The sequence below is a fragment of the Macaca nemestrina genome, chromosome X (genome assembly GCF_043159975.1).
Source record: "Macaca nemestrina isolate mMacNem1 chromosome X, mMacNem.hap1, whole genome shotgun sequence".
Taxonomy (NCBI): domain Eukaryota; kingdom Metazoa; phylum Chordata; class Mammalia; order Primates; family Cercopithecidae; genus Macaca; species Macaca nemestrina.
Window position 1 is genome coordinate 21,287,027 of NC_092145.1, and position 23,632 is coordinate 21,310,658.

General features: G+C 38.6%; 1 protein-coding gene across 4 annotated transcripts in view; it reads right to left on the reverse strand.

The window, feature by feature from the left end:
- LOC105481417 (PHD finger protein 6) overlaps window positions 1-18,490 on the reverse strand; it is a 56,166-nt gene extending 37,676 nt beyond the window's left edge. For 2 of the 4 annotated variants that reach the window (XM_011741010.3, XM_011741009.3), the window contains exons 1-3: window positions 18,327-18,490; window positions 14,031-14,214; window positions 13,686-13,787 (exon numbers count right to left, since the gene is read on the reverse strand). In XM_011741010.3, the coding sequence (XP_011739312.1) occupies window positions 13,686-13,787; window positions 14,031-14,168 (240 nt within the window). In that variant the 5' untranslated portion in view covers window positions 14,169-14,214; window positions 18,327-18,490. Of the gene's footprint in view, window positions 1-13,685; window positions 13,788-14,030; window positions 14,215-18,129; window positions 18,264-18,326 lie in introns of those variants that run through there. The other 2 variants (XM_011741012.3, XM_011741011.3) reach the window with 2 other exon arrangements.
- Between the last annotated feature and the right edge of the window lie 5,142 nt (window positions 18,491-23,632).

Consider the following 23,632-nt stretch of genomic DNA (forward strand, 5'->3'; position numbering starts at 1 on the left):
GTGTATCAAGAGGCTAATATAAATCCCAATAAAATTTCTTACATTTCTCTAAGCAAGTCAAACACTCACACTCTCATTCAAGCTATCATTTTGAAAATATTCATATATAAGTCAGAAACAGAAACAGTCTTGCTACAGCTGTTTCCCAGAAAACATGAGGGTCAGTGCCCACTATTGATACAAGAAATACCCCTTTCTTCCTTAAATAAATATAGAAACTTCAAAGTATTACTGTAAAAAGAAATACCATGCCAAATTATCAAGAAGGCAAAGCTTTTGCATGGCTTATAAATTCTTAAGGAGGTAGAGCATTTGAACTGTTGCTTAATTACAAAGTTCTATTATATTAAAGAAATTTTAGAAAACACAAAAGAGCACAAAGAAAATTTTTAAATCACTCATACTCACCAAGCAGAGATGCCTCACAGTATTACAATGCTTACGTGAAACGTAATTCTACACATGCTATTTTGCAATCTATTTTTTTAAAGCATCAAACACTATCCCACTTCACTAAGAACTTTAGGGAAAGTAGTTTATCTTGAAACTAACATCTAAAACAGGTTTAGATGGGTACATTTTGAAAAAAAATTATTAAATTCAATTAGCAAGCAAAACTGAAAAGAGAGGTGCCATTTAAAATACTATATTGAGCTCAACATTGACAAGATACAGTTAAGATGGGCACTCTTGTATACAGCTGGAAACTGGTACATACTCTCTAGAATGCAATTTGCCTGATTTAACAAGGTTTTTTTTAAAATTTGTATTCTCTAAGCCAGTAATTTTACTCTATAAATCTAGTCTAAAAATTAATCAGACTCAAGCAATTAATGCACAAGCACATTCATTGTAGAATTATTTAGAACAGTCTAAAATGTAAAACCACCTATCAACAACTGAAAAACGTTTAGGGTCGGGCGCAGTGGCTCATGCCTGTAATCCCAGCACTTTGGGAGGCTAAGGCAGGCACATCACCTGAAGTTGGGAGTTCGAGACCAGCCTGACCAACACGGAGAAACCCCGTCTCAACTAAAAATACAAAATTAGCCGGGTGTGGTGGTGCATGCCTGTAATCCCAGCTACTCGGGAGGCTGAGGCAGGAGAATCAGTTGAACCCAGAAGGCGAAGGTTGCGGTGAGCTGAGATTGCACCACTGCACTCCAGCCTGGGCAAAAAGAGTGAAAGTCCATCTCAAAAAAAAAAAAAAAAAAAAGAAAAAAAAAAAGAAAGAAAGAAAGAAAAGAAAAAGAAAAAGAAAAATGTTTAAATAAATTATACACACGAGAAAATGTTCTACAGCCATTCTTTTCAAATAAATTGGAATGGCACAGGAAGATCTATGTGTCATGTTAAGTTAAAAAAATGAGGCAGAATACAAAACTATGTGAATTATGAACCCAACTATGTTTATAACATAGATTCTTTAAAACAGGTAGAAGTAAAAACAGCAAAATGCTAAGTGGCTATCTCTGGGTGGCTGGTTTTCTTTATAATGCCCTGTATTTTGATTTTTCTACAATGGGCAAAAGTACTTTCATATGCAAAAATATTATTTAAAAAACAAATTAGGAAAACTCTAGTAAATGCTTTCAATACCCATCTCTCAGTCTGGTGAGAATAAGATGGGAACCAAAAACCCAAAATATACCAAAATAGCTTTTGGCTGGTTATAAATTTAAATCTGCCCAAAGTAACTGGTTTTAAGCTGCTATGGTGAAACAAATGCATTTTGCAAATAACCAGTTAACTATAGCAACTCAAGACAGGTAATTTTTTTAAAGCTTACTTTACTTTTATAGTCAGTTTCACTCAAGAAAGAGAAGAAAGAGGAAGACATATCAATAAAAAATATTTTCAGAGTGGAAACTTCTTTACAAGGTTAGGAGTTGGAATTTTGCTAACTTAGAATTCACAAGACCTATTTTATGCAGCATTCACATATAAGCAGTCGAATTTCCGGCAAGGTGCTAACAAAATAGCAAAAATTATCCATAATATAACCAAAATACAATGTTTACATTTGCTTGCTTACCTATGAATACAAAAAGGGAAACTTATCTTAGTCTACCATGCTATATTCCAACCTCTAAAACAATCCTTTTTCTCTAAATTCCTATGGGACTTAACAGATACATATATATATAAACTGTTCATTTTGGCGCTTATCATTTTACTCCATTATATGGCTAATTATCTTTATAAATACATAAATTTTATCAATCAATTCATTCTAGACAGAATTTATTTTTGAAGACTAACACTGTGCCTTACAAAGTAGTGCTCAGTAAGTATGTCACTGCAAACATACTCTATTATTGAAGATTTTAATCTTACGGCATATTTTTTCTCATTCATGTTTCTAATACCTGCAGATTTAACATAATTATCTTCAGCTACTTCTAAAAATATTTAAACATTCTGATCTAGGACTGGGAATGGTGAAATTGGGGAGATCAATCCAGTTGGAGGAGCACAGAATCAACAGCGGCAAGAATGTTTCAGAGAAAAGATTAGCCCCACTAGAAACAAGGTTGAGAACTAAGATGAGATAAAAAGAAAAATTAAAGGAGCTGAGAAACCAGATAGGTGGCTAGTCCAGTTTAAAAAATGTTACAGGAAATAAAAATAAAACAGAGGTGTTCCCTAGAAAAATGTGAAATAACTGGAAAATGGGGACCCCTCTACCACAAGGCACCTGGTTGGTTATACCCTAATAATGGCTCCAGTATCTCCCTTTACACAAAACATTTGCTCTCCAATTTACCACAGTCCCTACTGGGGCTTCAGCAAAATGACTGTCAACTGCCATGTACCATCATGCTTACACAGTATCCATGGTTTCCTTAAACGTGGGAAAATGAAAGTTAACCTGACAGAAACGTGTTTTTCAAGAACAATGGAAGCTCTCTCCCCCAATCCCCCCAAAAAAGGCCTGCTCCGTGTATCAAACATTCTGTTGAGGGCTAATTTCCTGCCCCCATCATAGGCATACATGTTAATTCTCAGCTTATCCTGCTTGTATCCTGATTTCAAGTTCTTGATTTAGATAGAGGTGAAAATTTCTTCATTAACAATGATTTTTCTTTTACTCTCCTATTCAGTTTGCTACCTAGTCGACCTAGCAAACCTTAGTAATTAATTACCAGCTTCAAATTAGGGATACTGGAAAAAGAGGCCCTGTCTTATTACAGATATTTGCACGGCATCTCTATAAGCTACACTAACTTAAGGTTAAATTGTGCAACATAAGCAGAGTCTCAAGGAGCTGACCCACTGATGAAAGAGGAACTAAGTCACGCATGAGAGGAGACACAAGGAACTAAATGGACTGAGACTTAGCTAATGTCGGGTAGGAGCCAGAGGCTGGGACATACCTGCTCCTCAGTCAACTTAACTAGGACAGGACTGAAATTCAGTTTGCAAAAAGAAGTCTTAAAGAGCACAAGGCAAAATACTGCTTTCTCAGTAACTATAGGGGAGTAAAATGAAAATGAGATTGTCAACTTCTACGATAGGCTCTTGGGGAAAAGCTGGAACCTAATGGTCAGACAGAGCCATAGGGAACTGAGGGAGGAAAGGCTGCCTGCAACTTAGATTTGTCCAGCTTCATCGCCCTATAATATGTCTGTCAGTAACTGACTACCAGTGTATAGACAGACATTCTCACAGCCAAGCAGTCAACTGTTCTCAAGAAATCTGCTCCAAGAAAACTGCTACGAATGCACAGACAAGGCAAAGGAGGGTACAAAAAGAGGTCACGTTCTTGAGCCTGTAGGCAAAGAAAAAAAAAATGCCAAAAGCTCTTGGAGTAGGGAACACTGTACCGAGGATATTTTCACAGGAGATATGAGCCAAAACCAAAGTGAGAGCAGCTTACCTTACGCAGGTGCTTGACTTTTGGTTTTGTTTTTAATAACAGATAATATTACCCCCAATAAATACTAGAAAGTGACAGTACAGTTGGGGCAAGTTTTCAGAGATGCACCCAAAAATGCTCCTTAACTCCAGCTTCATTGCTTTATTTATAGTAATACCTCACATATCCAAATAACTAGACAACAGAATGGCTCTGAATTATCTGGTTAACTGCTGTTTTAGTTTTTATTTGTTAAATTTATGTGTTAAAAATTCCTTAAAAAGTGCCACTTCATGGGAGGGTAGAATATGAACTTAAAACTGTTTGTATGATCCTTTAGTTACTATTTGTTAAAAACAGCATTTTGAAGGAGGTCTCATAAAAACACAAACTTAACACTACTTTTAAGGTTTAAACGGAAAGCCAGAAAACAACAGTGAAATCTGAAAGCTGTCAGTCATTGAAAAGTGACAAGTTGCTTGAAAAACAGATTAGGACCTTAAATTCCAGGTACTTCTAAAAAATAGGGCCACTGAAAAGTACTCGTTAAATTTTTACTAGATTTAACAGGCTAAATCTAAGCAGTTACTGAATAGGTTATTTCAGATGTCTTGGAAATGGGAGGGAAATGAACTAAGCCTTAACCTCATCTCCTGACCTTGCTCAGAATAACACACTCCAACTCTACCCAACTTTCTGCATCATGACCGACGAGGAATATAAATTCTCTTATTGGAGTTTCTGAAGTTTCTTTTTGTGTATTGAAAGATTCAGACAGACATTTTCTGAGCTCAGATTTTTATGTCCAAGCTTTTCTCGGGTATGGGTTTTTCCAGCTGAGGGTACTCTAAACTGCTATGCCGCTTGCTATATTTAGTCTGTGAAGAACACCTCGTCCACATCTATGCTCAAATAAGTACCGAGATAGCCCCCAAAACCAAGAATATGTTTTGTTTATATTATTGGTTTTGGATCTCCTCCATTAGCAAAAATAAATGAGGATTTTCTAATGAAATTACTTGACAGTATTCCCAACTGCCAAAAAGTATTAAATGGAGGCAAATAAAAAAATTGTGTATTAAAAAAAATTTATTCGGTAATAGCCAAAGACCCAATTTTCTCCACCACTACACTTCCAAGTTTCTCTTTGACCTTACATTCATTCTCCTTTATCACCTCAAAAGTAAAGCAAAGTTCATTTTAATATAAATGACTGGTAAAATATCTGCATACATTAAAATTAATCTGCATGCCATAATTGGAGCTTTTAAAAAAATTCACATTTATATGAATATATTCACAATGCATGTACACTAAGGTACACAGATGACAATGAGGCCACTGAACAAATCTTCAGGAAGAAAATTTACCTCTTTTCCTCCCTACAGAAGGCATCCTGTGGGCCTAATCCATGGGATTTACAAACTTTATTTGTAAATATTTTTATTTACATTTTTTTACAATTAAAGTAAAAATATTTTTATTTACAAAAAACTTTGTTTTTTGTAAATAAAAAGTTTAATTAAAACACGGCCACGGCCGGGCGCGGTGGCTCAAGCCTGTAATCCCAGCACTTTGGGAGGCCGAGATGGGCGGATCACGAGGTCAGGAGATCGAGACCATCCTGGCTAACACGGTGAAACCCCGTCTCTACTAAAAAATACAAAAAACTAGCCGGGCGCAGTGGCGGGCGCCTGTAGTCCCAGCTACTCAGGAGGCTGAGGCAGGAGAATGGCGTGAACCCGGGAGGCGGAGCTTGCAGTGAGCTGAGATCCGGCCACTGCACTCCAGCCTGGGCGGCAGAGCGAGACTCCGTCTCAAAAAAAAAAAAAAAAAAAAAAAAACACGGCCACGCTCATTTCTTTGTGTATTGTCTGTGATTTCAACTGAGACTACATAGCTTGCGAAACCTTAAATATTGTCTGGTCCTTTACAGAAAGTTTGCCAACCCCTGACCCAAGGCAATGGTCCATAACCAGCATTGTTCATCAAAAATCACCTGGGAGGCCGGGCATGGTGGCTCACGCCTGTAATCCCAGCACTTTGGGAGGCCAAGGCGGGTGGATCACGAGGTCAGGAGATCGAGACCATCCTGGCCAACATGGTGAAACCCCCAACCCCATCTCTACTAAAAATACAAAAATTAGCTGGGCGTGCTGGTGCGTGCCTGTAATCCCAGTTACTCAGGAGGCTGAGGCAGGAGAATCGCTTGAACCAGGGAGATGGAGGTTGCAGTAAGCCAAGATCACACAACTGCACTCCACCCTGGCGACAGAGTGAGACTCCGTCTAAAAAAAAAAAAAAAAAAAAAAAAAAATCTGGGAATCTTTTTCAAAAGATACCTGTCTGCAGCACAACCCAACCCTCACCCCTGCCCCTTTTCTGATTTAGTAGAGTTGGTTAGGTACCACTGCTCTAAGGATTTAGTAGCACCAAGAGTCATCTAGAATCTTCAGCTTCTGTGATTTCAGCTTCTGTGATTGCAGAAAGCAAAGTGGCAGCATTCTATACAATGTGGGTATTCCATTTTGCCCCTACTGAATGCTAAGTAAATCACACAATCTACTATAAATAGCACTGGCATTTAATACTTATTTAATATTTTTTGACCACTTCCTCCTCCTTGAAACTCTTCATCTTTGACTTCCATAGCTTCCCTCTCCTGGAGGAACACATTTCAACTCTCATTTTCTATGGAGTCTTCTGACTTCTCATAATTAATTGTGATCCTCTTTCCCAGCTCTCCTGTGTCATTCTTTACATACTTCTAAGGCTAAACCATATTTATTCATGTTTACATTCAAAGTACCTAGCATTGTGCTGGTAGAAAGTGGGCACTCAAGTATTTGATAAACAGGTAAATTCTAAACTCTATATTGTATGGGAACTTGACTAATACCCAAGGAAACAATAAACACAAAACTATACTGAGGAAGCGAAGGCTGAAAAAACATGAAAACTCTCATGTTTGAGGCACACACAGCTCTCTATACTCTCTGGAAAAAAATAACCAACCTGATTTTTCCCTCTAAATTACTCTCCTCCCTTTTCAAACCGCTCAAGTTGCAAACAACACTAAAACACTAATTAACCAAAACAGAGGAATTTTGTGCTACACCATGACTTCCCTAGTCAATTTATACCTAGCCTGTTATTAAGGTTTCACACTATTATCCAGCTGAAGCCCTTTCTATCTTCAAAGTCCACCAACAATGAGTGCCCACTTATTTATTAGAACACTATTGAGCACAAAGAAGACATCAAGCACCATATGAAGAGTTTTCTATGCATTATCCCCATGTCATGCTAGGCTGGGCAAAGAGAATACAGTCTTACTCTCACAGAGTCAACAATACAGTGGAGAAGAAAGGCTTGCACATGTGTATCAAATACAATGCATACTGTGTTATGCTATATGACAGAAACAAAGTGTGAGGCTTGAGCTGGATCTCAAAAAGAGATAGAACTTTTAAGAGGCAGCTAGGAGGAAAAAAGAGCCGCAAGCAGAGGTGAAAATCAGTATGTGCACCGCAATGGGGTCAGAGACAGGATGCCTGGAAAACCCAGAGGAGAGAGAATGAGATAAGGATGGAAAAAGTGGGTTAAGACAAGACTTCTGAATGGCAGGCTGAGGCCTCTGGACATTGTATTGTATGCAGTAAGAAATCATGAAAGGTTTCCAGTTAGGGAGTGGCATTAGCTTTTAAAAGCAGAGATCAGGTAACTATCAGTAGTATGCTGGAAGGGTCGGAGGAGCAAGACTGGACACAGGGTGGCATTAAGAAAGAAAAGGCAGACATCCCACAAATAGGACTGACATGACTGATATGGTAGAAGGAAGAGTTGATGGTAAAGGATTCAGAAAGAGAATCAGGTTTGGGGAGGGGCGGGTGATGAACTGGTTTAGACAGGTTGAGTTTAACATACCTGCAGAACATCTATGTAGAGTAGACAAATATGCTGCCATCATTATACTTCATTCTTCACAGTGACTATTGTGTATCACCTGTCTCCTGAAAAATCCTGCTTTTACCCTTCCCCATCCCTTCCTATCTGAGTTGAAATTCCTCTCCAATGCTGGAAGCCCCTGCAATCATCCCACCTTACTCAACTGGGATGGGTCTCAAAGACCTATTCTGGTATGGCTAACCTATTAATATTTCCTAGACTCATTCCATTTTTTTAATCTTACCAGCTCTAGGAAGCAGTCTGAACTATCTCAACAGGTAAGACTCCTCCCAGACAGAAGACACCCTGTTCTTTAAAATGCTAAGTACTACACTGGTACTGAATAAATAACAAAGTGAAGACTATGTGGAAATCGTCTTTTTATTTTCAGAGGCTACAAATATATGTGGAGGGTAATATCACAATATTCTTACATAGGATGTGTATAGGGTTTTTGTCCTAAAAATTAACAAGATATTACTACTTAATAGAACATATTAATGGGAGTCTGATTATGTCCTAAATTCAGTACTATTTCCATCTTTATTAGAAAACTGCTAAGCTGTAATCATTGTTTCTTTAAATGCGATTTTGGAGTGTAGCTTAAAAGACAGTCTAGCGTAACCTGGTGATTAGGAGTTCTGGCTTGGGAGTCAACTGACCCTGGATTCAAATCCCAGCTCTGCCACTTACTAGCTACAGTCAGGTTACTTAACTCATCTGAGCCTCAATTTCCTCACATGTAAGATGAGAATACTTCCCTATCTCACAACATGATTATAAGCATTAAAAAGGATCATATAATTTAAAAACTTAGCACAGTCCCTAGCACACGTTAAGTGTCTAACAAATGTTAGCTATTTCTACTACTAGAAAAAGCAGGAAAACTGTTCAGAGGATTTCATAAGACATGAGTAAAATTTAGTTTGAAAACAGGGAACGTTTAGGAGTGACCTGAGGACAGTCATCAAGTATATAAAGGGTTTTTTAATAAGGAAAAAAAAAACCCAAATATTTATTTAATGGAAGGAGACAGATCTAAAATGGCTTTAAATTAAGAGAAATACTTAATTTATACAGAAGGATGAATTTCTCAACTCTGAGGAGTGTTATATATTACTGGTCTTGTTTCAGGTTACTTGGGTAGAATCACAATTTTTTGATATATTTAAGAACAGGGCAAATTTTTCTTTTTTTTTTTTTTTAAAGAGAGGACCTCACTCTATCACCTAGGCTAGATGGATATAGTGGCACAATCATAGCTCACCAGAGCCTTGAACTCCTGAGCTTATGCAATCCTCCCACCTCAGCCTCTTGAGTAGCTAGGTCTACAGGAACACACCACATTTCAAAGTTTTTATATTTTTTTGTAGAGATAGGGGTCTCGCTTTGTTGTCCAGGCTGGTCTTCAACTCCTGGCCTCAAGCAATCCTCCCAGTCGGCCTCCCAAAGCACTGGGATTACATGTGTCAGCCAATCCTCAGGCCAAAGATCTTATCTTGAGTGGCTTGTAGGAAATCTTGCATAGGGGTAAGAAAGGTGAACTAAATGGCCTTCTGAACTCTTTTCTCTTCTTGTAATCTGTGATCTAATCTGACACCGGTACCAATTAGAATAACAGCTATCTGCAGAGGCAGGCGGATCACCTGAGGTCAGGAATTTGAGATCGGCCTGCCCAACATGGTGAAACCCTATCTCTTCTAAAAATACAAAAAATTAGCTGGGCATGGTGGTAGGTGCCTATAATCGCAGCCACTTGGGAAGCTGAGGCAGGGGAATTGCTTGAACCTGGGAGGTGGAGTTGCAGTTAGCTGAGATCACGTCACTGCACTCCAGCCTGGGCAACAAGAGCGAAACTCCATCAAAAAAAAAAAAAAAAAAAGCTATCCAATGTAGATACCCTTAGTAATCTCACCAGCTAGCTTCATCCAGAAACAGTAAATTCTTCAAATATCCTTCTCTCAAGTATCTCCTTAAACAAATTCAAAAAAGCAGTGATAACTCATAATTTTACTTGGAAATTTGCATTTCTTGGCTAGATGACTGGAGAGTAAGAATAGATGGTACAGATGTGGTATCTCCATATGGCTTCAGTAGAAACTGGGAATCATACTGGAAAAATATATATCTGTCTAAATTGAAAAAACAGGGCATCAAATCATAAAAGCCTTAGTATTTTGGCAAATTTTTCCTGGTCCATCTTGGTGCTATATAATGAAAGATGGTGTCAAGGAGATGAAAATGTTCATGCAGAATGGCTTTCCGCCTTTGATCCTTGTGGCTGATATGAACCTTGGAAAATTGCTTGTGGCAGCAAGAACATAAAAACCATACACACGCACCTCCTGCTCTACTGAGCCCTCTCATCCTCAACTCTGACCCACCTGGCTGTTGATACATACACTTTAACCTCAAGCCCTAGCCTCCTTATCTCTGTTCTTTTCTTTGGGGCAAGCAAGCAACTTTGGAGTCAACACCAGGTACAGACTGAAATTTGTCTTGAAAGCACAGAGGGGTCAGTACTCCAGTTTTCGATGATTTTCAATGAGTGTTCATGACTTACTTTTCACCTAGAAATCCAGATGAACAGGAGCCAGAGCAAACAGGCTCACAGGCTCACAGGATAAAATGCCTTCAAAAGTCAATTAGAGGCCGGGCATGGTGGCGCATGCCTGTAATCCCAGCACTTTGGGAGATCGAGGCGGGTGGATCACCTGAGGTCAGGAGTTCGCGACCAGCCTGACTAACATGGTGAAATCCTGTCTCTACTAAATACATAAAAATTAGCCGGGCATGGTGGTGCATGCCTGTAATCCAAGCTACTTGGGAGGCTGAGACAGGAGAATTGCTTGTACGTAGGAGGTGGAGGTTGCAGCGAGCCAAGATCGCGCCATTGCACTCCAGCCTGGGCAACAAGAGCAAAACTCCGTCTCAAAAAAAAAAAGTCAATCAGGGAAGCTGATTACCTAGTTTATACTAGTTTATATGTAGTTTATCTAGTTACATAAAGCTTTTCACTCTTTTTTTTCCCCCTCCTATTTGATTGATAGCCCTTTTATTGCTTAGACAAATTGACACAGGGAATAGTAGAGAATAAAACCTAAATCTAGAATTTTGGTTACCTGATAGCACATCACGTAAAAATGATATAATGAAAGCAGCAAAACCGAAGGCTAAAAGGAGTTTCAAAAATTATTTCAAACCTAAACGTATAAATGTTACACTCCTATCCCCTATATAAGTTGTTTAAACTGTGACATTCTAAGGGAAGGAAACGGAGCAAAGTTCTTCCCTTCTGCCAGTATTCCTCAGTGCTCATGCCTGTAATCTCAGCACTTTGGGAGGCCGAGGCGGAGAGATGGTCTGAAGTCAGTTCAAGACCAGCATGGCCAACGTGGCGACACCCTGTCTCTATTAAAAATAAAAAACATTTTAAAAATTAGCCAGGCATGGTGACACACACCTGTAGTCCCAGCTACTCGGGAGGCTGAAGCAGGAGAATTGCTTGAACACAGTGGAGGTTGCAGTGAGCCAAGATCGCACCACTGCACTCCAGCCTGGGCAACAGAGCAAGACTCCATCTCAAAAACAAACAAGCAAACAAACAAAAACAATAACTATAAGTGGTGGCTACTATTTATCAAGTCCTAATCATGTGCCCAGCACCACCTTAAATCCTATATACTTCCTCTTTTAATTCTGGCAATAATTCTGGGAGGCAAGTACTGTCATTATCTATCCCCTTTTGCAGGTGAGGAAAACATGGCCTGGAGAAGTAAATAACTTACTCAGGATCACTTAGCTAGTAAAGGACAGAGCTGGGATTCAAACTCAAATCTGTTACTAAAGCATGTGTTCTCAATTCCCAGTATTGTTCCATTCCCTAGATCAAGGAACAAGTTTCATTATTTATAACACACTACACTTGGGGAAGAAATTATCTCCCTACACTATAACACTAAAAATTAATCAAAACAATTTATAATAGTAAAACTCGTACAAAGTTCTGATGCTTCAACAAATAGGTCCAAATATATTAAATCTCCATTGAACTTAGCAATATTGACAGATGTGTGCTGTTGCTTCACATAACATGTAACACTAGGCATTGCATTTGTTAATAATGTTTCAACATTAGGGACCAAAACTGCTTTTGTTCTGACTACAGGAGCTGTGTCAAGTGACAAAATGCTAACAAGTCAAGATACAGAAATATTTTCCAGGGATATTCATAATGTCAAGCAATAAATAAAGGGGTAATAAGGTTTACAGCACAATCACTTTCAAGTAAGTATCATTCTTTTTTATATCTGCATTTGTTTTAAGGACTAGGAAATAAAAACATAGTGCTATAGTTCTCAGAAATCAGCACAGTAACATGAAGAAACCTAAAACCATCAAATAAAATTCATATTTAAAAAACAGGGCTTTCTAGGCTGGGCACGGAGGCTCATGCCTGTAATCCCAGCACTTTGGGAGGCCGAAGTGGGCAAATCACCTAAGGTCTACAGTTCAAGACCAGCCTGACCAACATGGTGAAACACCGTCTCTACTAAAAATACAAAATTCGCCAGACATGGTGGCGCATGCCTGTAATCCCAGCTGCTTGGGAGGCTGAGGCAGGAGAATCACTTGAACCAAGGAGGCAGAGGTTGCCATGAGCCAAGACTGCGCCACTGCATTCCAGCCTAGGCAACAAGAGTGAAACTGTCTCAAAAAAAAAGATAGAAAAAAGAAAAACAAAACAAAACAGAGCTTTCTATTACTATCTACAGTTTTTAGGATGGGGAAGATAAACATTTTCATAATTAAGGTCTCACTATAACAAAAATGGTCTGACCTCTGAATTCTCATTTGTACTAATACTGATACTAGGATTTGAGACTATCCTAAAGCAAATCTCAAATGTCATCTTTGAACCCATATTTCTTCATATTGCTTTTTATGTAAAACTATTAATAGAAGACTACTTTTCAAAACATATCATTCCTGATCATCAAAATGACAGCCCCCCCTTCCCATTACCATTTCATCCAAAAACTACCATCTCAGAGTCTTTGTGAAATAAGAGGTTATGTAGTAACTACAAACACAGTTATATGTTTGGCAAAACCTATCTTTTAAAAAATGAAACTGGAGAGCAAAGCTATTAAAGGTACATTTATGGATGTAATTTTAATAAAGGGTTCAAATGAGAAAAATAAAAATAAATCTTCCCATTAATTGTTTCAAAGTAAACCATAATGTGTCATAAGTACCAACTGAGATGACACTACTATTCCAATAGAGCAAGGTAATATCTTACTAATATGGTTACTGGTAGTGAAGACAATTACAGGAACATTACTCTAACACAGCTTCAGAAAAGCTCCTGTGAAATTCACTGAAAGTTATCCAAAGTCATAAATGTTGTGTTATACAGGTGAACTACAATAAAATACTTCATTCGGCAAGAGCTAACACTTTCCTGTTGAGAGGCTACTGTCATCTTCATTTGTAATGACCATAATAACTTTATGATGGAGATGAAAACATATCAGAATTATGAAAAATAAACTTGCATGAAGACTTTAACACAATATATACTCGAATTAACCAAACTGCTTGTTTTCTAAGTAAACAGCCTCCAAAAAGATTTTAATTCTCTTTGAAAAGCAAAAAAAAATTGAATAGTATAAATATTGACTCATTCCTTTTTGTTGAGTGGTAAATAAGATAAACCCGGCCTTGGATTTTGCTGGCTCAGGAAAAAAAAAAAAAAAAGCCTGCAATTTAAAAATATACTCAGTTAATAATGCAATACACTCTAAAATAAGCAATTTCCTCTTTAATGAGTTTAAATAATTTTTATTCTCAAGAGGCAGAAATAACAACTTACCAGCTTCGTGCCTCTTTTAATTTCCTTTTGGACATCTTCAATAGAAAATCCACCAAGACTTTCATTATCAGAGTGTGATGATACCAAAGCAGATGAAAAGAGCTATAAATTACATTAAAAAAAAATCAAGGTTCATATATAAATTACAGTAAAACAGTAAATAAGATGTTAAATTTAAATGGTAATTTTCTAGTAAAAATGGCATAGCATCAGTGATAAACCATTTCTTAAAATTTAACTGAGTTTTCTTTGTTTTTTGTTTTTTTTTAGTATTCAGGAACATTCATGTGTTATTAAGATTCTCATGAATCGGTTCAAGGTCTCTGTTACTGCTGGTATACTTACCATGCACTTATGGTGCGCTGCCACCTTCTGGTTTTCAGATATCAGTAACTGTCCACATTCCTTGTCTCTATTTGACTTACAAAAGCCACATTTGCGCTGTCTTGTAGGCCCTTTTTTCTGTTCAACTGAGCTTGACATGATTTTTAAATTGCCTTTAGAATGCCACTTTAAGCCTCAAGAAATGCTACAGAGAATAAAAAGGGCGACAATGTTAATTTTATTTTAAAATCAGTTTATACATATTCATTAAAGCTGTTCAAAATTTGACCTAGGTTTTAATATACACATTTTAAAATATTTATTTAGTACAGACAAATTAAGCCCCTTGAAGCCCCAAGAAATGCTACAGAGAATAAGAAAGGTAACAAAATTCATTTCGTTTTAAAATCAGTTTATACATATTCAAGTAAGTTGTTTAATGTTTGACCTAGGTTTTAATACATACATTTTTAAATGGTTATTTAGTATACATAAATTAACATTAAAATCTAAGATGCCTCCATAATCAATACAGACAGACAGATAGACAGATAGCTAAATGAAGTTTAGAGTAACTGAGAAAAATCAAACCGCTCCCAAATTGGAGGATATGTGAAATAACTGACACTATTTCTGTGCGGATAAAAATGTACAATGTATAATATTAAATTATCACCTGCTGGCATAATTAATGTAAAATATTTTTCGTGTGTAGCTAGGTGCCCTTTCAAGGAGATAAAGAATTATACCTCTTAAGAACAGGGCAAAAGCTACTAAGGAAACTTCAGAATACTCCGTGGGAACAGAATTCTACAACTGAACAATTTCTCAAAGTTCACATATTGATAAAACAATAAAAGTAAAATGAATTTACCTAACTACGACTTTGATGCACTTTAAAAATTACTTCTGAGTTAAAAAAAAATCAGGTATATGTCTTTAATAAATTACTTTTTGCTATTCTATTCCATTCTCAAGTAAATAAAAAGTTAAGCTTCTAACAGTCTATTTAAAAATGCAAACTTTAAGACCCAATTATTTATAAAACAACCATATTATATGACTCTAAGATTTACTCCAAGCCTGCTTATCAATTAAAGTCACAAACTGATAGTGGTTTTCTAAATGTAGTAACTTCCATACTTAAATTAGTAATATTGTGTAAAGGAAGAAATTTTTTTCTGCATGAGCCTTAAATTTGGTCACATTATAATTATAGGTAGTACAGGGTAGTCAAAAAAAAAGGGAAGGAAAGCTGTAACATGAAAGGTTTCAGATTTAGATCATCAATCTTAATATGGATTCCTCAGAAGAAATTTAAAACCAGTTACTTGATTTGTATAGTTTTCCCAAATCAACAGGACTAAGCAGTTCAAGATCCAGGTTGCCACAACACACATCACAATCAAGAAAAATCTCAAACTTTTGTCTTAAAATTAATTTGCTAAATTCTTTCCATTTGTCTATACATTTGAACAGTTTCATAACACTATGTTAAAAAAAATTTTCTAACACTACATTGCAGCTTTCCGAGAAGCATTAGTTCACCAACAAGAACAGTAGCAGTTGTATGCTAGGAAGGTAATATCTACAAACTATTCAGTGCTTTTCAATATAAAATTCAGATAATCAAAATCTAACCTGAAGCTACAAAGAAAACATGTCTTCTCATCCATTTATGTCTAGAATTTTCTTTTAAACACAACTTCAAAGGCCCTGACAGTCTCTGCTTTGATAGGTTTAACAAACTCTTAATGCTATCTATAATTTTAAATATCTCAGTCTTCCAAATGGCAACGGATACTTTACCATAGTACTGTATTCATAGCACTGGCTATAAACCGTGAAACTGATTGAAAACAGGCAGCAAATACTTTTAGGATTAAAGAAAAAAAAAAAGGACATAACAGAGAAACAAAAGAAACAAAAGGGAAGTGTGTTTGCATTTGCTCAGGCAAGTATGTGTTCGGTTGCTTTATCAAGAATATAGCTGCCCAAATTTTTAGAATCAACTATGCAAAATACCAAAATCCATAAACAGCATCAGAATTTGCTATTATATTTGAGTTCTAAATTAGTTTCTTTACTACTGTGCAATGAATAGTAGGCACTCTGAAATCACCATAATAATGTATTCAGCATTACTCCCGGTCATCCTGGCCAGCTGAAAGGATGGCACAGTATAAATCAAATCCCGTACAGACATCTTTAATGTGTAATTTCCAAACAATCCTAGCACTGGCTATAAAACTGGCTTAGGATAAAGAAAATTTCTAGAATGGAAAAAATCACTTCGTATTCTTAAAATTAATTCCGAAATGGCATCCCCAAAATTCTATCTATATTGAATTCTGCCTCTTCCAATTTATAAACAGGCTAATTTCTCATTCTAATTTTGAGAACCTGCTTTTCTAGATATCAAAGACCCCAAAATCTAAAAGAGAAAAAAGGTACACTTTATTTTGCATTCAAAAATATTCTAGTGTATTTTTTTCTGTAATCAGTTTAAATTTAATTTGTAAAGTAACAAGAGCCACAAAAAAAGTGCACCAAACCAATTAAAAACTTTCCCCAATGTGCAATTACTAAATGGATTTTTCCACTAAAATTCAAGTAATACATCTGTGAATATCTTGGTAATTTTTTTAGTCTCCTTGTAAAACATGAAGTGGAGAACATCATGGAAACAATGACTCCTAGCAAAAAATGTCTTTATCATAAAAGTACAGATTTTTATCTAATGTTGTCACATTTGTGGTCTCTACTTAAGTAGAATAAGGGCATTCCAAGGACCAATACTAAGGGGTTCATAATGATCCACAGCTATATGGCATTTTAATTTTAGTCTAAAAGGTTTTTCAGGCCATGCAGAGATCAAAGTTTGATGCTTTCACGCAACAATGAAGCCTTTTCTTTAAAAGAAACATCGCATTATGGAAAACACTACAAAGCAGAAATAGAGAGGCAACAATAACAGCGTGTAATACATAATTTAAATGCCTGGAAAAAAAATAAAAGCTAGATTAGTTAAGCTTAAGCAATCAATGCATTTCTGATTTTCCAAGATGCTGTGAAGCACCAAGGTAGAAACAACCTGAAACATCAGAGAGAGCATTCAAGAACCAACTCCAGAGCTCGTTCAATGCCTGGTATCTGAAAAAGCATTTTCACAGAAAAACAAACAAAACAACAAAAACTGCAGTTCCGGAAGATTAAAACATTCCACGCGACAGCAAGTTGAAATATACAAATCAAAATAGATAACAAACGTGATTCCCCAAAGAAGCAGTATTTCTAACAGGAAAGTTACAGTGGACAGAAATAAACGAATAAGATATACCGGAAGGGCACCTGAATTTGGTTGCACGGTATTATTACATGCTTCGCACTGCTTTTTGCGGTTATTCAAAAGGAAACTAAAGGAATTTTCCAGTTGTTTCAAACCCAAGGGTAGAGAAATAATTTGAACAGTATAAATAAGACCTGACATTACGTAGTAAGGCGATGAAAATAAAAGGTTTTCTAAAAACAAAAGATTTTCTAACTTCCACGCAGAATATCAAAACGAACAGAAATTGGAAAAGAATATCGTGGTGTTCATCCATATAATGAAAGACAGTACACATAAAGTACCGGATCCTCTCCGTTATTTATTCCCCCAATACACACTAGACTCCAAGATCTCCCTCTAATCAAGCGCTAAAGTCACAAAACTATCTTCCTCTAAAACACTTCAGCAGGTTCCTTTCCGTCGTAAAGTCAGGGTCCCCTAAACGTCCTTTTCCAATCCTCCCGAATCCAGGAAAATATCATCCTACCACTTTCTTTATGCCCCCTCCCCCAAGAGTTAGCCCTCTCACAGTCTTCGTTGTAAGCTTCCCCTTATACCCCAGTTTCACCCCTAATTCCCCCCACCCCGGAGTTTTTCCTCATTCCGTAAGGCTAGCTCTTTTGCCATCCTAACAATCTTCCTCTTACTCTTCCCAAACTGGGAGTCTCCCTCCTTCCCAAACATGTTCTAAGCAACGGCAAAAACTAAAAATTCCCAGTTTTTTCCCTCCTCAAATGTTGCGCCCCCTCCCCCGAAGTCTAGGCGTAAGCCTAACCTCTCCTTCTGTACCTCCAAGGCACTTTCTCAGCAGCCTTTCCGCCAAGCGTCTACAATGAGCGGCGCTTCTGGGGTCCCTGACAATAAAGCGAGACCACCAAGAGTCCCCTTTAACAACGGGCAGGGGCGGCGGCCTGGCCACCGCCATCCTCCTTGTCTTCTCCCGCCGGGCAGAGAATGGGGGGCCCCAGGGTTCCGTGGGGACTCACCGGCAGGGCCCAGAGGCGGACGGCAGGAGAGAAGCGCCAATGAGGGTAAAGAGAAAGAAGTCGGTCTCGGTTCTCCGGCAGTGCCTGAGAGCGGGGCTCTGTCGCCGGAGGTTGTTTCCTTTCATTCGAGGAGAGACGGGCTCGCGGAGCGCCCTTACGTCGCCCCCCTCGCACGCACACGACCCACAGAGCGTTGATACGTCCCGAGCGCGCCGCGGGCCCTGATTGGCCGCAGAGAGGGGGCCGCTGAAGCCGCAGAGACACAGCGCATGTGCAGAAACCACCCCCTGTACGGCTCGAGGCGGCAGGCCCCGCCTCCTGTTCGCGCGCGGACCTTCTATTCTCCGCTCCGCTGCTCCGCCAAGTGTTTGGGGGCAGGATCCGAGGAGATAAAGAGATTCAAAGATATCGCTGTGGGTTGGGCGGAGAAGGGGCAGGGTTGGGACTGGAAACCGTTGGACAGGGGCCCTGGGTAACCAGTTCACAACAGTGATTCACGTAGACAGGCCTTATCCCTTGCACTTGTTCACCGAGGCCTTTTCACATCCATTATTTCATTGTACTCTCGTGGCATCTCTTTCAGGTCCTCCGTTCATTTTATTGCCAGGAAAGACTGAGAAGCTCGTAGTCGAGTCAGCCTGCCTGCATTTCAATCCTTGGGCGAATCGTTTTAACCTTTATACCTTTTTTTTTTTTTTTTGGTCTTTAAAATGGGGATAAAAATAGTGCCTCACGGGTTTGTGGTAAGGAAGAAATGAAATAATGCAACTAAAGCGTGTTGTTAGCATCCCTGGCATATAATAGACTCTCCATAAATGCTGGGATTATCATAATCAGAAATGATAAGGTGATTTTCTTTATAATCTACACATGTAAACCAGACACCTAGACGAGTGCTTTCCTCTTTGGTGTATTGGAGCCATGCTTGGGTTTGAACTCCAGCTCCGCCACTTCTAGCTGTATGACCTTGATTGCTTTGTATTACCTCTCAGTCCCTCAGTTTCATCCTGTCCAAAATGGAGATCATAATGGTATTTGTCTCAAAAGGTAGTTGTGAGAAATGAGATAATACATGTAAATCACACAGAATAATGCCTAGGCATATAGTGTGCCCTATGTAAGTGTTAGCTTTTGTTATTTGCTATGGGCTTCACAGACTTTAACAACAACAACAACAAAAGCCTTAACAAACTAGTGAAATTTTAAAGATGCTCTTCAAGAGCCATTTTTCCTGTAGTGGGGGTGGATTTCCACTGTTTTGATCCAATGCTGTTTCTATACTGTTTCGTCAATCTTTTTACTTTTCTCTGCAATGTCAACTTTAAAGTGTAATTTCCCAAGCAAACAGTGACCATGGTGGTGTGACGTTGAACTCTTCAAATAGGTACCTAATAAGGGTGGACAAATCAGCCATTTAGCTGCAAGGAACCCTTAGCCCTTTTACCCAAGGCCCTATGCTGTGAAAGGGAGTGGCTAAAGATTTACATAAGAAGATCCAGAATGTGTATTCCAAACATTTATGGTGTACAAGAAGACAGGTTTCCCAGCATCATTTTCTACCAGCTTTACACACTTACTGATGCCAGGATGAGACTGACAAAATACAATGCCTAGGCAGTATGCCATCTTTTTAAGTCCCCGCCCCAAATCCCCACATTTTGCTATCTTTTATTCCTTATTCATTATTTCATCCATGCATTCATTTCAACAAACTTTGATTCAATAAACACTTGCAAAACTACTAAGTTCCAAACACCATGGAGACCTAGATCAATACAACTCAAACCCTGCCCTTGAGCTCATGGTCAAAAAGAAGAGACAGCAAGCAGACATATACAGTGTGATGTGATAAATGCTATATTAGAGACGTGTGGCTGGTGCAGACATCTGCCTATTATGTACAAAGCACTATGCTGAGGTACGACACAACAGTGACTAAGACACAGCCCTTGCCTTCAATTGTTTACAGTCTACCAAGAAAAAGATAAATAGTTGGCCGGGCGCGGTGGCTCAAGCCTGTAATCCCAGCACTTTGGGAGGCCGAGGCGGGCGGATCACAAGGTCAGGAGATCGAGACCACAGTGAAACCCCGTCTCTACTAAAAATACAAAAAATTAGCCGGGCGCGGTGGCGGGCGCCTGTAGTCCCAGCTACTCAGGAGGCTGAGGCAGGAGAATGGCGGGAACCCGGGAGGCGGAGCTTGCAGTGAGCCGAGATCGCGCCACTGCACTCCAGCCTGGGCAACAGCGTGAGACTCCGTCTCAAAAAAAAAAAAAAAAAAAAGAAAGAAAAAGATAAATAGTTACAATAGGAGATAAACTACACTAAGTGCCTTAAAAGGTGGAAAGGAAGTGCAGAGAGAGTTCAGGAGAGGGAGATATCAGTGACTCCAGTTACTTCCAGGCCCCAAGTCTGGTAGCCAGTCCCAATTAGCATGACTGATAGATGCAGCCTGTTATTTCAAGGTCTACAGAAAGGAATCGGATTGTGATAACATGCCCTTAATGCCTGGGGATATAGCATGAGATCTAGTCATCTCTTACTGATTCACCAATACACTCTTACCAACGCTCTTCCAGTTTTTTTCTTCAGGCTCGAGATCTCACTTTTTCCACCTCATTCTCAGCAAAGGCATTAACTTCATGACTTATTTAGCAAAGGGCCATCTGAGCTAAGCTACTTTATCTTATACACCTACCCTCTCATGCTGCCTTCAAGACTTAGAGAAAGAGCTGTCCCGCTTGCTTTCTAAAGCTTTTCAAAGCTGTGCTTTTAATTACATCTTTTCCATGCTCTGGAGAATCCGATTCCCTACTTATTACCTGCTCCAGCAGCATCTACTGCCCTGCTCTCATTTGCCTTCAAACTATGGGATTCATCTCCTTTCACTGCCAGACTGCAATTGCTCCTTTGCCTCCAATTGCTCTCCAATCGTTCATTCAGCAGGCATTTACACACATCTTCTGTATGCCAGGTATTATGCCAGACCCTGGAGATTTGAAAAGGAACAAGATATGGCTTCTTATCAAAACACCAAATTGTATACATTAAATATGTACAATTCTTATTTGTCCATTAGATCTCAATAAAGCTGGTGGGGGGCAAACAGATGAAAAAAAAAGGGGGCACAGCTTCTGCCTTCAATAAATTCTCAGTCTAATAAGGAAGAAAAACAGGTGAACAGAATTTTAGTATAATAGGTGAACTGCTATAATAGAATTATCTACCACAGGGATTGGTGGACTCAGTCCAAGAAATACATCACTGGGAGGCAATGTTTTTAGTTGGGTCTTGAAGGACAGGTCAGGGCCCAGAAAAGTCTGTATTTTACATCACAACTTTACAAAAAATATACTCCAAGGCCACAGTTGATCTTTTTGCCAAATTCAACAGCTTTTCTCTATCTTCATTTTTTTTTTTTTTTTAATTGAGACAAGGTCTTGCTCTGTAGGTTGGAATACAGTGGCGTGATCACAGCTCACTGAAGCTTCGACCTCCTGGGCTCAGGTGATCCTCCTACCTCAGCCTCCTGAATAGCTGGGACTAAGGTGCGCAACACCACGCCCAGTTAACTTTTGTACTTTTTTTTGTAGAGACGGGGTTTTGCCATGTTGCCCAGGCTGGTCTGTCTTCATTCTTGATATCTCTGTTACATTTGACATTTTTGGTCATCTACTTGTTCTTAAACTTTCACCTCCCTTGGCTCATAACAACAATGCCCTGACTCTGGCTCTCTGGCTGCTCTTCTTTTCTTTCATAGGTTTCTCTTCTTCTTACTTTATAATATTAACACAAGGCTGACTCTTCCCCAGATACAGTCTTAGACCTATTCCAGGTCTAGTAGTTCTTAAACTTTGGAAGTGAGAAATACCTGGAGAGCTTGTTATAAGTGCAGATTTTTTGGCACTGCCCCCTGGAAATTCTGAAGGTTTGGATCCAAGAATCTGCCTCCTTAAACTACCCAGGTATTCTGATGTAGATCTGTTAAGGACTAAGCATTAAGAAACCCCCCCCCCCCCCGCTTTTTTTTTTTTTTTAAAGAATTGAGACAGCCCCTTGACTTTCACTACCCTGTAAACCAATGCTTAGCAACCGCATCTGCTCTGCTTAGATCAGCCCTGCTCTTGACTTCAAATCACGAACTCCAGTACATGCAAATCATCCTCTTCAGCAACTAGGAAGTGACTCCTTTGCCCATTTTCAGTGTTTCTGTATAAGATACCGCTAGCATTTCTGCTCCTCCTTAAACCAACAACTAAATTCACCTACATGTGACCTCCTGATTATAATCAACACCAGTAGATCACTCATGTATTCATTAAATACATCTTGATCACCTACTATGTGTTAGATTAAAAATTGATATGATTCATTTTGGTGTAGTTGGGGAGATGGGCTTGAATCATGTAATCGCATAAACAAATGTAAACTTGCAAACATGACAAATGCAAAAAGAAAATGAAGTATTATGTATTTGCATTTTGTATATTGAATACATTTTGTATTTCTTATTCTTTATTTTTCAAGTGGATGGATTAAGCATTTTAAATGTTCCTGTGGGGGAAAAAAAAGCTATTTATTTGTATGAAATGCTGCATAAGATTCAGATGTCCTGAGTACTAATCACTGGCCTGCCACTAACTAGCAGAGGTTACTTGGGCAATTCATTTGCTGCACTTAGCTTTAATTTACACATCAATTAAATGAGAATTGCAAGGTTGTTATGAGACACAAGAGAGATTATGATGATTGTGAATGTTCTTGTCCCAACAAATATGAAAGATGGTTTTTAAAACTATATCCCTTCACTGTCATATCATCTGATTGATCTACCTACTAGTGTTGGTTCCCAGCGTCTACTTAGTTTTTGTTGCTTATTTTTAAATTTTCACTTACTGTATTGGTGAGGCTTTATAGCATTCTTTTTTTTTTTTTTTTTTTGTTCTTTTTTGAGACAGAGTTTTGCTCTTGTTGCCCAGACTGGAGTGCAATGGCACGATCTCGGCTCACTGCAACTTCTGCCTGCCAGGTTCAAGCCATTCTCCTGCCTCAGCCTCCTGAATAGCTGGGATTACAGGCGCCTGCCACCATGCCTGGCTAATTTTTGTATTTTTAGTAGAGACGGGGTTTCACCATGTTGGTCAGGGTGGTCTCGAACTCCTGACCTCAGGTGATTCACCTGCCTCGGGCTTCTAAAGTGCTGGTATTACAGGCATGAGCCACTGTGTCCAGTCAACGTTCTTAATTCTATCCAGCCGATGGAAATACTCAGGCAACTAATTGAGGAGCTGGGGACTCTGATGGAC